Raw genomic sequence first — 16383 nt, forward strand, 5'->3', positions numbered from 1 at the left:
TTAAATGCAATATTGTGTACATGTTAACAGTAATACATAGAGTAATGTCTTAGTAATATAATATGCACAAATAGCAAATAAGGTGAGGATAATAGTGAACCAAGTAGTACAGCATACAGTAAAAGTCCTCTCATTCAGCATCTTCAGGACCAAGCAGGTACCGAAGGAGCACAAACTGCCGAATGACTGGGAAAACCTGAATAAAAGTTTGTAAACTCTTTCACCTCTGTCTATCAACTTGTACCTTTCCTTCTTGCTGGAAGTTTGCTCTCATTCAGCCTGTTTCTCTCAGCCTGTTTCAAAGAAAGGTGACTATTCCCAACCCTTTAACTATCACCCAATTGCTTTAACATCCTGTGTCTTAAAGGTTTCTTCTCATGTACCTTTCAGATTCCTGGTCATCCTCCTTTCGGGACTTTGGTTAAAGTTTTGCCATTGCACTTGACATCTCAAAGGCTTTTGATCGAGTCCAGCATAAATCCTTAATTTCCAAACTGCCTTCATATGATTTCTATCCTTCTATATGTGCCTTCAACTCTAGCTTCCTTTCTGATCATTCTATAGCTGCTGTTGTAGACAGCCACTGTTCTTCTCCTAGATCTATCAATAGTGGTGTCATATCGCCAAGTCTCTTTCTTTTATTTATCAGTGACCTTCTAAGCTGTAAATCAAACCCTATCCACTCATACACTGATGATACCACCCTTCACCTTTCCATTCACTGCCCACAGTGTCCATCTCAGCAGTTACTTCAACAAACAAGAGATGAGGCTATGACACATGTAATGTCAGACTGGCTTGTATCTCTGACTGGGGTAAAAGTACAGTAATCTTGTTTTTAATGCATCAAAAGCTCAGTTCTTCCACCTACCAGTCTGTCAAAATCATCCACAGGAATACCACTAACGTTTATTAATATCCAGCTCAATCCTGCATCATTTTATACATACTTGTGGTTTCATTCTCTCAGGATTTTTCTTGGAAAGATCATATTACCTCTCTTGTAAACTCTGCATCCAAGATATTAGGTGTGTTACGCCGACTCTGTACTTTTTTTTACCCCTGAAAAGTTGCTGACTTTTTACATGCGTTTTATTCGCCCCTGTGTACAGTACAACTTTCATGTGTGGGGAGGCTCCACGCAAACAGCTCTTCTCAACAAGGTGGAATCAAAAGCTTTTCATCCCATTAACTCTCCTCTTCTCACTGGCTCCCTTCAACCTCTGTCTCTTTGCCATACTGTTCTATCTTTATCTCTTTTCTATCACTCACTGCTCCTCTAAGCTATCTGCTTGCATCCCTCCACCACCATGATGGGCACATAGCACTCATCTAGCAACAAACTGTCATCCCTTTTCTGTCCAGCTCTCTGATGCAAAAGTTAACCATTACTCCCTGTCCTTCATTAATGCAACAGGTCAACTCTGGAACTGTCTCCCTCTGTCTGTATTTCCTACTTCCTATGATCTCCAGTCTTTCATATGCAGTGTGTCCAGGCATCTCGAAATGAGTGATTCTTGAATTTGGCTCTCTGTTGTATTGATTTTGTTTTTTCCTGGAAGGAACCATTTGTGGGTTCATGGCTTTTATTTCCTTCTTCCTTGCATTTTTTTTTTATTCTTATAGATAACAAATGGAAGAAGGAAAAACAAAGGAAAAAAAAAAAAGTCCATGTGCCTAAAGGCATCCTCCATTCATAAAATATTTATAACAACTGGCTATAAATTGAAGTGGATTAAATATTTGTGGGAAACAACTCCCAGGAAGTGAATTCCAGAGAGTAGTAGTTCTGGGAATAAATGAATTTTGATAAGCTGATGTTCTGCACTGAGGGGGAAAGAGTGTGAGTTCATGGGTGCTCCCAGCTGCCCGAGTATTTTGGGAGAAAATGTGAAGGGGAGGCACAACTGATACCAGTTTGTCAGAGCACTTACGGTAAAAATATCGATAAAACAATGCAAAAGAAGCAACATCTAAACGTACTGATAATGGAGGAAGGTCTTGCGTAATGGCAGGATTATTGATTAAACAAATGGCTTTATTTTGAGTTTTGTCCAACTGCCTCAATGCAACCGCTCCACATCCACTCCACAGTGGTGAACAGTATTCGATCTGAGAACGCACATGACTTTTGTATATTGTGGCCATCTGCTTGTCAATGAAGAACTCACAAACTCTGTACATAAGGCCCAATTTTTTAGATGCATTTTTAGCAAGGGATTTAACATAAGCTGTCCAGCTTAGGTTGGGGTTTAGAGTACCACCTAGGATATCAATTGTAGTGGATATGGGAATACTGAAATCATTTAAAATTATGTGAGAGTCTGAGGGATTCTTTCTGTTGGAGAAATTAATGTATTTAGTTTTCTGAGCATTAAATGAGACCAGATTTGTTTGTCCCCACTGATTAATTTTAGAAAGGTCCTGGTTCACAGAAACTGCTGTGTTTATTTGGGAATTTATAATATCAAACTGTGTAAAGGAGGTACTAAATGTGAAAGAACTATGAAGGGTCTAGTCATCAGCATAAGAGTGCATTGGGTTGTGAGTGACAGATAGGAGGTCATTTATATGAATGAGAAAGAGGGTTGGCGCCAAAAATTATCCCTGAGGTACGCCAGCATTTACTGAATGAAAGCGAGAATAAATTCCATCTACCATGACCCGTATTTTTCTATAATGAAGGTATGAAGAAATTAGGGAAACCAGTGATGCAAGGCCATAGTGTGACATCTTAGACAGTAGGGCCCGGTGCCATACTCTGTCAAATGCTTTTGATATATCAAGTGCTATTGCGTGTGTTTCACCGTGTTGGTCTATTGTTTTGTTAATCTGATGGGTAAGAAGGCAAAGAATGTCTACAGTTGAATGTTCTTATTTAAATCCCTACTGCCGTCAATGATTAATTTATTGATTTCTAGATGCTTGATTATGTGTTTGTTTATTAGTGTCTCAAAAACTTTACCGAGAATGGAAGTTATTGCAACTGGTCTATAGTTTGATGGCTCAGAAGTTGTCCCCTTTTTAGGGACAGGATGGATAATTGCTTCTTTCCAAGAGGCTGGAAAACTTGAGGTACGGATGCATAAGCGGAAAAAATATATGTAAATAAATAAATTCTCTCATTCCACTCTCCCACACTTCATTCATCAACAAAGCTACTCCTTCCATGCATCTTCCTCACCCATTCATGCCTTATCTTACACATTTTACACCATCCCACTCCTCCACTTCACATCCACTGTTCCTGTTGTTGTTGTTGTTATTATTATTATATTATTATTATTATTATTATTATTATTATTATTATTATTATTATTATCATTACTGCTAAAACTTAAGAACACTCACTTGCAGTTGCCAGGGAGACCATGACCCAAACCCAAAGGAAAAAGAAAGCCAAGAGGACAAAGAAGGTGACTATTGGCTGCAGAAGAAGAGATGGGTGGCGAGTAAGGCAGCTTCCAGCATGTCTGAACAGTTCAGCAACCATGGAGATGTGGGGCCGCACATACACCACTAATGCAATCAGGATAACCTGTGAAGACCAACACAGAATCAACGTAAGAATATAAGATTTATCAGGTATTTCAACTACGATACAGTACTCCATCCCCGTGCCTGGTCCTGATTAGCACAAGCACATTTAACAGGAAGACAGGAAGAAATCAGTAGGACAGAAGTTGTGGAAGCAATGAAGAAAGTCAAATTGGGGAAAGCCCCAGGAATTGATGAAATGTGTGGTGAAATGCTGAAGCATGGGGGAGAGATAGTAGTAAAATGGATGTGGAAGATGTGCAGATTGGCCTTGGAGGAAGGCAGAGTCCTGGAGGATTGGAAGTCAGGTATAAATATTCCCTTGTACAAAGGAAAAGGGGAAAAAGAAGTGTGTGGTAATCATAGGGGCATTTGTCTTCTTAGTATAATAGGAAAAGTGTATGGTAGGATACTCATTGACAGAGTTAGAGAAAGAACAGAGGAATTAGTTGGAGAAGAACAGGGAGGCTTAAGGAAGGGAAGAGGTTGTGTAGATCAGATATTCATTCTTCGATCTTTAGTGGAAAAGTTTCTAGAGAAGGGAAAGAAGTTGTATGAGGTTTTCATGGATTTGGAGAAAGCATACGACAGGGTGGATAGACAAGGATTGTGGAAAGTATTAAGAATATATGGAGTAGATGGGATGTTGCTGAATGCTGTGAAGAGTATGTATGACGGTGCTAAGGCTGCAGTGCATGTGGATGGTGAACTGAGTGAATTTTTCTCTTTGAAGGTTGGGTTGAAACAGGGATGTGTCATGTCTCCATGGTTGTTCAATCTGTACATGGATGGGGTAATAAAAGAGGTACAAAGTAGGGTAGTGGATGCTGGAGGGACCCTGGTGAGAGAGGATAGTGTTTGAAAACTCCCTGTACTGTTGTTTGCAGATGATGCTGTGCTATTGAGTGAAGACAAAGGGGAGCTGCAAGGTTTGGTGGATGAGTTTGGGAGAGTGTGTAAGAAATGGAATCTAAAGGTGAATGTAAGGAAGAGTAAAGTGATGGTCTTTGAGAGAGGTGAAGTCAGTGAATGTACAGTGAGGCTGGATGGTGAGGAATTGGAAAATGTGAGTATGTTTAAGTACTTGGGTAGTGTGATGAGTAAGAATGGAGGTTTGGAGGGTGAAGTGCCTGAAAGGGTACAGCTGGGAAGAAAGGTTGCTGGTTCCTTGAAAGCAGTGATAAGAAACAGGGAAGTGAGCATGGAAGTGAAAAAGTTACTACATGACAGTATTGTGATACTAGCTCTAACACATGGAAGTGAAGCTTGGATATTGTTGGAGGGACACAAGGCAAGAGTGAGAGCAGTGGAAATGAGTTATTTAAGAGGAGCCTGTGGAGTCACATGGAGAGACAGGTTGACAAATGTGGATATAAAGGAGCATTGTGGTGTGGATGTGGATGTGATAGGATGCATTAGGAGGAATACCCTGAGGTGGTTTGGCCATGTGGAGAGGATGTAGGGTGAAAGACTAACGAGGAGTGTATGTAAATTCGGTGGAGGGGGGGAGAGGTAGGGCTAGGCCGAGGATGAGTTGGAGGGATGGGGTGGATAGGTATATGAGAGAGGGGGGTCTGAGTTGGGAGCAGGGCAGTGAAATGGCAGGGGACAGGGCGATGTGGAGGCGATTTGTTTGTGGCCACCCTGAACGGGATTGAGGCATCTGGCAAGAGATAGATAAATAGACATTTAACAGGGAGATTATAATCATGATCTTTTCCTGTGCCACGCAGCCAAAGGACACACGTTGCACAACTGAAATTCATTTAGTTTCTGGCCTAAGTGGAACCAACAAGTTAGAACACCCACACAGTGATGTCATGCTGCTTCTTAGCATGCTGCATCTAACCCACAATGCCCCATACCACCAATCTGCAAGTTATCTTACAGCCTTGTTTAACTCTTACACTCTAAGGAAGGTCCTCATCCATACACTCTTCAACCTTTCCCTCTTCATTTTTTCAAAGACTGTATTTAATTCTGTTACTGATCTAATGTAGACACTACAGTTATCTTATCATCCCACTCCAAGATGACTGGAGCACTGAGCAGTAAAGGCAGTTTGCAAACACTGAGCAGTAAAGGCAGTTTGCAAACACTGAGCAGTAAAGGCAGCTTGCATTTGTTTGATCCTCTCTGTCTCCAGTACTTCTATTCATTCCTGAAAAATGGCTGACAGTTATTATACTTCAACTCCGCCACAAAATTGATAAAGAAAGCTATCTATCTACTGCCATACGCCATAATCTTGTATGGGGTGGCCACAAACAAATAGCCTCCAAGTCACCCTGTCCCCCACCATTTCACTGCCCTCCCCCCAGTTCACACACCCCTCTCTCATATACCTCTCAACTCCATCCCTCCATCTCATACTCGGCCTCCCCCTCCCTCTCCTCCCCTCCACCTCACTCACATACACACTACTCATTAGTCTCTCACTCTCCATCCTCTCCACATGGCCAAACCACCTCAACGTATTTCTCCTAACACTTTCTGTCACATCCACATTCATACCACAATGCTTTTTCACTTCCTCATTTGTCTATCTGTCTCTCCACGTAACTCCACATAGTCCTCTCAAATAACTCATTTCCACTGCTTTCACTCTTGACTTGTGTCCTTCCAACAAGGTCCATCCTTCCCTTCCATACATTAGGGTTTATATCACAGTACTATCATGCAGCAACTTTTGTACTTCCATGCTCACTTCCCTATTTCTTATCACTGCTTTCAAGGAAGAAGCAACCTTTCTTCCCTGCTGTACCCTTTCAAGCACTTCATCCTCCAAACCTCCATCCTTACTTATGACACTACCCAAGTACACTCAAACCTCGATTTAAGGGACCTCCATTTAAGAGATTTCGGATTTAAGGGACTCTATATTCTACCTGACAAACGGACATTATTGTTTTGTAATAATACAAAATGTCTAGGTTATACACACTAATATGTTTCTTTATACAGTACTGGTAAAATAATATTCATAACCATATAATAAGTAAGATAAGTGAAACAATCATTGTGTCATAAAAAGACTTTGTAGTTACTTGCAGAGAAGTTATATATATTAGACTTGTGGATGAGCAGTTGTTATACTTGAGTAGTTTTGTAAGTAGATAATCTTGGTTCCCATTTGTCATGTAATGACAGGAGAGATAAAGAAGAGTATGGGACTATTTTTATTTGTCTTGGAAATATTAACAAGTCTCTCGCACACAAGTGAGTATAAGAAGAGTCCCTGTCTCCCTGTCTCGCTCTCTCTCTCTCTCTCTCTCTTCCAAGTTGCTAAGCCTTTCTCCCCACTGCCTGCCGATTCTATGGCCTCTCTTCTTCTGAGCTCTCTTTCCTAAATTCTGGTGAAACAGGGGTCGTGTCACGTGTGTTCACTGTGGTTGGAAAGTTCTAGAAGCCTGTGTGTGAGTATGTGTGTATGTGTGTGTATGGTCACGAGGCGCTGTCGTGTGCCTATAAAGCATTCCTTGAGTTAAGAAAGCATACAATGAATGGATGAGAAATAGGGGCGTGGAAGAGGTTGAGAGGCAGAAAAGAGAGTTATATGTAGAAAGAAAGAGAGAGGTGAAAAGATTAGTAAGAGAGAGTAAGAAGAGAGTGGATGAGGAATTTGGAAGGAATTTGAGTGTAAAGTGGAGGGACTGTAAGAAAATGTTCTGGAGAGAGGTGAAAAGCGTAAGACAGGGTGGAAGTGAAGTTTGCAGGGGAGTGAAAGATAAAAATGGTAGATTACTAGTGGAGAAGGGAGAAAAAGTGAGCAGATGGAGAGAACACTTTAAGGAATTGTTGAACGTAGAGGATGGAAGTAATGCGAGTATAAGTGGCTGGGGAATGGCTGGGAGAAGGAGGGAGGTGAGAAGACAGGAAGAAATCAGTAGGATAGAAGTTGTGGAAACAATGAAGAAAGTTAAATCAGGGAAAGCCCCAGGAATTGATGGAGTGTGTGGTGAAATGCTGAAGCATGGGGGAGAGATAGTAGTAGAATGGATGTGGAAGATGTGCAGATTGGCCTGGGAGGAAGGTAGAGTCCCGGAGGATTGGAAGTCAGGTATAATTATTCCCTTGTACAAAGGAAAAGGGGAAAAAGAAGTGTGTGGTAATCATAGGGGCATTTGTCTTCTTAGTATAATAGGAAAAGTGTATGGTAGGATACTTATTGACAGAGTTAGAGAAAGAACAGAGAAATTAGTTGGAGAAGAACAGGGAGGCTTTAGGAAGGGAAGAGGTTGTGTAGATCAGATATTCATTCTCAGATCTTTAGTGGAAAAGTTTCTAGAGAAGGGAAAGAAGTTGTATGCGGCTTTCATGGATTTGGAGAAAGCATATGACAGGGTGGATAGACTAGAATTGTGGAAAGTGTTAAGAATATATGGAGCAGATGGGAAGTTGTTGAATGCTGTGAAGAGTATGTACGATGGTGCGAAGGCTGCAGTGCGTGTGGATGGTGAACTAAGTGAATTTTTCTCTTTGAAAGTTGGGTTGAAACAGGGATGTGTCATGTCTCCATGGTTGTTCAATCTGTACATGGATGGGGTAATAAAAGAGGTACAAGGTAGGGTAGTGGATGCTGGAGTGGCCCTGGTGAGAGAGGATGGTGTTTGGAAACTCCCTGTACTGTTGTTTGCAAATGATACTGTGTTGTTGAGTGAAGACGAAGGGGAGAACTGCAAGGCTTGGTGGATGAGTTTGAGAGAGTGTGTAAGAAACGGAATCTAAAGGTGAATGTAGGGAAGAGTAAAGTGATGGTCTTTGAGAGAGGTGAAGTCAGTGAATGTACAGCGAGGTTGGATGGTGAGGAATTGGAAAATGTGAGTACGTTTAAGTACTTGGGTAGTGTGTTGAGTAAGGATGGAGGTTTGGAGGGTGAAGTGCTTGAAAGGGTACAGCAGGGAAGAAAGGTTGCTGGTTCTTTGAAAGCAGTGATAAGAAACAGGGAAGTGAGCATGGAAGTGAAAAAGTTACTACATGACAGTATTGTGATACCAACTCTAATGTACGGAAGTGAAGCTTGGACGTTGTTGGAAGGACACAAGTCAAGAGTGAGAGCAGTGGAAATGAGTTATTTAAGAGGAGCCTGTGGAGTCACATGGAGAGACAGGCTGACGAATGAGGATATAAAGGAGCGTTGTGGTGTTGATGTGGATGTGATAGGATGCGTTATGAGGAACACACTGAGGTGGTTTGGCCATGTGGAGAGGATGGAGGGTGAAAGACTGACAAAGAGAGTGTATGTGAGTGAGGTGGAGGGGAAAAGAGATAGGGGGAGGCCGAGGATGAGATGGAGGGATGGGGTGGAGAGATATATGAGAGAGGTGGGTGTGAGTTGGGAGCAGGGCAGTGAAATGGCGGGGGACAGGGCGACTTGGAGGCGATTTGTTTGTGGCCACCCCAAACGGGATTGAGGCGTCTGTCAATAGATAGATAGATAGATAGATAGAAGAGTGTGTAAGCATGTTTAGCATTGCTCGATTCTCGCAGACACAGCACCTTCTCATCATCTGACTTCCTGCTTCTATCTGTCTCTCTGTCTATCTATTTATCTATCTATCTATTATGATTTGTAATTATAATATGGAGTCCTAACAATTGCATTTCATGATAAGATTGTCTTTGTGTGTGATAAAACAATGGACATTTTCAAGTATGGGACATTTTCAAGTAAGGGACAAGTTGATTCCCCGTTTAGTCCCTTAAATCGAGGTTTGAGTGTACAGTAAATCAGGGGATGATTAAGTGCAAAATCTAAATACTATTGGATCTCTCTGAAATTTTTATGTGATGTATCATACATCATAGTGAACTTGTGTACTAATTTTCATTGTGATTTGATAATAAATATTGACCCTGGAACTGTTCTTGTTTTTTTCATCCTGAATGCTCCATAAACTCTGACCATTAACCTTCCACTTATAAGTGGGTTTATGTTTACAAAAATTTTTGGGTAAGATGAGCAATCTGTTTCAAAGGTTTGGCAGGTCAGAAACCAATAATATGTAAAAAAATTTTGTTACAATTTTTTCATTTATGTATAAATTTTTCTCTTTTTTTTTCTCATCCGTGCCTCCTAGAAACAACTGTATTACACACAGAGCTATATCCAACCTACAAAACAAGTTCCAATTGTTGGTCTTTCAATTTAAAGAAAAAAAAAAATAATAATAAAATCTACCCAAAACTTTTCTTACACCATTACAGTTGCTAAAATGTACTTTTGAGATATCAAGGAGTAAATTTTTTGTTGTGTTTGTAGAGCTACTGTATGATGTAAATTTGATGTATACTAGTTCTTTTCACACAAAAATGGAAGTGTTTTGTCCCCTCCATTTACTGGATATTGGCCACACGAAGGTGGGGGTATCATGAGGCGTCACCTCACTAACTGTCGTAAGATTTTGAGTGTCCTCCTGCAGTGGCTGTTGGACATAGCCTTTTCAATCTCCTCTTAGCTTGGGCAGCTCCCACAGTTCTCTTTGCCTTGGCCCTAAGGCCAAACTTCTCGGACTTGGGTACGATAAAAGAAACACGTGGGATATGGCAGCAATAAAATGTGTGCCCTCACTCCTTGGCTGCTGAGTGTTTGAGCCCACATAAGCAAAAATGTACAAACGAACAAACTGCTGAAAAATATAGTTTGCTCCAGAAATCCATTTTATCTCAATTATTTTGGAAAAAAATATATAACATTCACAGAATATGACTCAAGTGGAACGGGTGGCTCAGCACCTTGGCTGCTGTGTCTTGAGCCCACATAAGCACACATGCACAAACAAAAAAACTGCTAAAAGATATAGCCCGCTCTAGAAATCCATTTTATCTCAGTTATTTTGGAAAAAATATAACGTATAACGTTCACAAAATATGACTCAGGTGGCATAAGTGGCTCAGGTGGCATGCGTACCTCAGTGCCAGGAAGGTTTAACTCTAAATATCGGTAAAATAAGGCAATATACAATACAGTATTACCTTAGACATGTTTCTCTAGTTACCCATTGTATCAATGCTCTCTTTGGTAGTGTTCTGAGAAAACAACATAAAAATGGTATCTTGATGTAAACCCCCAGCTCAGTGGCCCCCATAAATGCACTCATATTTTCCATTTCCTCATCATTCACCCTCACTGTACATTCACTGACTTCATTTCTCTCGAAGACCACAACTTTACTCTTCCCTACATTCACTTTTAGATTCTGTTTCTTACACACTCTCCCAAACCCATTCACCAAGCCTTCCAGCTCCCCTTCATCTTGACTTAACAATACAGTATCATGTGCAAACAACAGTACAGGGAGCTTCCAAACACAGCCCTCTCTCATTAGGGCTGCTCCACCATCCACTGCTCTACCTTGTCTCTCTCTCTCTCTCCCTCTTTTTTTTTTTTTTTTTTTTTTTTTTTTTAAATAATAATAACAGAACAGAGGATTTGTTTGTGGCCACCCCAAACGGAATTGAGGTGTCTGGCAATAGACAGATAGATAGATAGAACAGAGGAATGAAAAACAAATGAATTAAAAAAAAAAAATCCATGCACCAGATTACTGGTGTCCTCTGTTCATAAAATATCTGTAACAGTTAGACTTGAACAGCTGTAGGCTGAAGTTTGGAGGGAAACAACTCTGGGGAAGCAAGGTCCAGAGAGATGCAGATTGGGGAATGAAAGAATTCTGATAGGCAAAAGTTCTGCAGTATGGCTGAAAGACATTCCAGTCATGAGCACTGCCAGATGCCCGTGTAGCAAGATGGAAGGCATGGAGAGGTGGCACAATGGACGCAACTTCGTCTGAGCATTTGCTATAAAAATATCTGTAAAATAACACAAGGGAGGCAACATTCCTTCATACTTGTAGGGGACGTAGTTTATTAGTAATAGCAGGGTTATTAATAACTCTAACAGCTTTGTTCTGAATATTGTCAAGTTGTTTTAATGCAACCTCTCCACATCCACTGCACAAGGGTGAGCAGTATTCATGGTGAGAGCGCACATGACTCTTACAAATTATAGCTGGTGAAGAAGTTATGGACTCTGTACAATAATCCAAGTTTCTCAGATGCAGTTCTAGCAAGTGATCTGACATGAGAGGTCCAGCTGAGAGCACTGTTATGCGAGACGCCGAGAATTTCAATACTTTTGTAGCACTGAAGGTAATATACGATTCTGGCAATACCTGTCTATTAGTCAATTGTATATACTTAGTTTTACTAGCATTAAATGAGACAAGGTTATTTAGTCCCCATTCACTGATTGTGGATAATCCTTGATTTAAAGAGATGGCTGTACTGAGTTAAGAGTTAGAGTTATCAGACTTTGTAAATGGATGTCTGAGTGTGAATGGACTATGAAGTGTTGAGTCATCTGCATATACACACTGAACAACCATGGAGACATGGCACATCCCTGTCTCGGTCCAACATTCAGATAGAAAAATTCACTCAGTTCACCATCTACATGCATTGCAGCCTCAGCACCCTCATAAATACTCTTCACAGCATTCAACAGCTTCCCATTTACTTCATATACTCTTAACACAGTAATTGTTTGATTATCTGGACGCTCTGTACCCGAATGTTAGGCCTTGGTTCTATTGTATCTGAATCCAGATTTATTTGTCCATATCCGAACATAAAATCTGAAACATCGCCAGTTGGGTGGCCTAAAAATTTAAAAAATTGGTTTAGAAGCTGGCTGGCCACTTTGGCCAAGCGCAGGTAATAGACCCTAATACACAAGCTGTGCTAATATGGCCGTGTGGCTCCTCACCAAATGGTCAAAGTCCCCCAGCCACCCAGATCATTTGGAGGCTACCGGCTGCATGCAAGTAATACAGACCCTAACCCACAAGCTGAGTAATTAAGGCCATCTGCCTCCTCACCTAACGGTCAGTCCCTCAGCCGCTTGAATCAAACACAAAACGGCTGGGTGCAAATACAATAATACAGACCCTAACCCACAAGCTGAACAAAAATGGTTGTCCGCCTCCTCACCAAACGGTCAAAGTCCCCCAGCCTCCCGGATCACTTGGAGCTAAGAGTCATGCGCAAGTAACATAGCCCGTAACTCATAAGTTCAGCAGTAACAGCTGTCCGCCTCACTACTGAATGGTCAGAGTCCCCTGGCCCCCCTCTTGAGCCAAGCCGCATTCTAGTAAAAGAAAGTAACCCATGAGCTGAGCAGAAATGGCTGTCTTGCTCCTCATCGAATGGTCAAAGTCACCTAGTTCCCCTCCTTGAGCCGAGCTGTGTGCTGGTAAATGAACGTAACCCACCACCTGAGCAGAAATTACTGTCTGACTCCCTACCGAATGGTCAAAGTTATCTAGCCGGCCAGTGGAGTCATGGCATCACTGTGTTCAGTGGCAGTTATCACACGTCCCTACTCTTTGTCCAGCTCCAACCGTTGGAGAAGGAGGAGTTTTCCGACATTTGTTAAGTGATTACTAGTGATGGACAATACCACTGATTAAATTTAGATATGATACCGTTTACTTTGTTGGCCATTATTGGTGATATTGATTACCGATAGCTAAGTAGTTCCATAATTAATACTTTTTTAGTCCCACCTAAAACTTTAATAACATTACTCAACGCAAACCCCCCCGGCCCCTCGCGGGGCTCAAGTACCTGGGAGTGGCTTCGGTCACCCGAGCAAGTACCACATCTCCCAACACAACATACACAACAACACTGTTTTTTCTACACCGAGAAATGACTCCCCGGCTGTCATTTCTCGACGACTTCTAGCCGGGGACATTGAGAGCAATCCAGGACCCACCAACAAATACATATGTCCAACATGCTCAAACCCTATCACGTCGAGCCGACAGACAAAGGGTTCAGTTCAGTGCAATTCCTGCAAGAACTGGACCCATTACACCTGCACAACACTTGCATCCAGAAAACATTACACAAACACCTGGACCTGTTCCTTATGCTCCTTCCCTCCACCCATCAACCCCCCTTCTAATCCTACTCCTACTTCCTTCACACCTCCACAGCCAAACCCACCGACCCTTCCCACACCATCCAGTCCCCCAACTCCTCCCATTCCAACCCACCCTAATCCACCTCAACCCTTACCTCCATCACAACCTCCTCCTACCCCTTCCCCTCCACCCAAACCACCTCCCTCCGTGCTGCAGCAGCCAACACACATCGCACACACAACATAAACATCCTTCAGTTAAATATAAATAGCATAAACACCAAAATACATGAACTCACACAATTAATCAAACAACAGAACATACACATTGACATCTTACAAGAAACAAAACTACACAGAGCACAGAAAACACGGACATTTCATAACTTCACCACCATTCGACAAGACCAGGCCGACGACGGTGGCGGTGGACTCATCACCCTGGTACACAAATCCATCAACTTTGCAGATACCAGTGCACACACAAAGTCACTTCTCCCCCCACATGACACCACAACAGAAATACAATCAATTAAAATACACACTGGTAACAAATCACACATAACAATCGCTAACACATACATTCCCTCATAATCGTCCCCCACAGTACCACACAATTACTCTCCACAGATACACCACATCACTAACATACCCAACATCATCCTGGGTGGTGATTTCAATGCCAAGTCGTCGGCCTGGCATGTCAACAACCCTGACACAAACAGAGAGCTGGTACTACAATCCCAGACAGATCATCTTTTCATACTAAAACAGTCTAGACCAACATACCCATATCCCACACCATGCCCTCTTTCTCCCATCATCTCCAGACATCACATTCTGCTCCCCCAACCTCGCCCCCACTACATCAAGGAGAGTGGTCAAAACCCTAGGTTCTGATCACCTCCCAATCGTCATCACTACCAAAACCAGAATCACCCCAGCTGGCCACAAACACACATACACTAATTATAAGAGAGCCAACTGGGAGGCCTTTGTAACTGAAACAGAACAACATTTCGAAACACTAAACAGTACACCCATCACAACCATCAACACTGCTGTGCACACTTTCATTAGTCATACAAAACTCAGACAAAAGACACATCCCTAGAGGCTACAGAAAGAGACACAACCCCAACTTCACACCAGAAATTCAAGGCCTCATCAGACAATGGGACACACTGCGACACTCCCCAGCACCTCATACACAAGACACCATACAACAAATACAAGAACTCAACACTGAGATAAACAATAAAATAACAGAACAGCAAACACTAAACTGGAAAAATTACCTCCAAACACTTGACCACAAAACAAACATCAGCAAACTCTACAAAACACTAAACAGCATCACACTTTCCAACAGCAACACCACACAATCACATGCTGCCATCACAACAACAGACACCATACCCTCAAACAAACAACAAACAAACACTCTCATCAATCACTTTTCACAAGTCAGCCATCTAAACCCCCATCCAGAAGACCGACGTATCATCCGACGTGAGAGACAGTTCCCCACAGACCCAGACTACGCACCTTTCACTTACAACAGACAAAGCACATCATTAACAACCTCAAGCACTCATCTGCCTGTAGACCAGACAACATAAGCAACATTCACCTTAAACACCTAGGACTACAAGGCACACAAGCACTCACCAACATGTCAAACTACAGCTACTCACACAACATAATACCCAACATCTGGAAGCATGGGAATATCATCACTATGCCTAAACCCAACAAAGACCCCACATTACCCTCCTCACATCGCCCCATCACACTCCTCTGCACCCCCTCTAAAGTCACTGAACGACTGGTACTACAACTAGTCACACCTCACATTCCCCTAGCCCAGCCACAACATGGCTTTAGGCCACTACACTCCACAAACACCCTTCTTACAGACCTTACACAGAGAGTTTTCGATGGCATGAATTCAGCTAGGCCACCACACAGAACACTCCTAGTCACACTAGACATTAGCAAAGCTTTTGATGCCATCCCCCGCCACAACCTCACAAACAAAATACTCAACACAAACATTCACAATAACACAAAAAGATGGTTGGCAAACTACTTAGCAGGTAGACGTGCACACGTAACATTTGCCGGTCAGTCTTCTAACATCAGAAACTTCACAAATGGCATCCCCCAAGGATCTGTTTTGACCCCTACACTCTTTAACTTATACATGCACGATGTACCCATATCCCACACACCACAGATACACATAGCTTCCTATGCAGATGATATAACACTTACATGTATGCACCAAAATGCAAACACAGCTGCACACATTATTCAACCTTACCTCAACACACTACACGAATGGTTCACCACAAACAGGCTCAAAATAGCCTCAGCCAAATCTACAGTGACTCTTCTCACAAAATGGACAGCAGAACACAGTCACTTCCCACACCTCACCATAAACAACACTCCCTTACCACACACACACACACAAAATCCTTGGTGTAACATACAATACATCAATGTCATTTAAACAACACATCAGAAACATTAAAAATAAAATAACACCAAGACACAATGCTTTGAGGTCACTTGCCCATACAACATTCGGACACAACAAAGAAACCACCACCACAGTATACAAACAATACGTACATTCAGTGATGAATTATGCAAGCCCTGCCTGGGCTTCTAACCTCACCAAAACACACTACAACACTCTACAGACCATACAGAACAAGGCCCTAAAAATAATCACAGGCTGCACAGCCACTACACCCACGGACCACCTATATCAAGAAACCAAAGTCCTCAAAGTCAAGGATCACCTACACATGAGAGGCACCCAGTTTCTTGCTGCAGCCTCCACAAACCGACATCCTCTATATTACATGGCAGCACATCCACCCACACCAAGGAACATCAAAACAACA

At 42.1% G+C, this 16383-nt stretch overlaps 1 protein-coding gene across 1 annotated transcript in view; it reads right to left on the reverse strand.

Annotated features, from left to right (window-relative positions):
* Positions 1 to 16383, reverse strand: part of Ctl1 (choline transporter-like protein 1) — a 764015-nt gene that overhangs the window by 382213 nt on the left and 365419 nt on the right. The window contains exon 8 of the mRNA XM_080276719.1: positions 3352 to 3538. Coding sequence (XP_080132845.1) covers positions 3352 to 3538 — 187 coding nt within the window. The remainder of the gene's footprint in view (positions 1 to 3351; positions 3539 to 16383) is intronic.

This window comes from Coenobita brevimanus, chromosome 66, assembly GCF_032717465.1.
Source record: "Coenobita brevimanus isolate Jiangsu-jjx chromosome 66, ASM3271746v2, whole genome shotgun sequence".
NCBI classification, from domain to species: domain Eukaryota; kingdom Metazoa; phylum Arthropoda; class Malacostraca; order Decapoda; family Coenobitidae; genus Coenobita; species Coenobita brevimanus.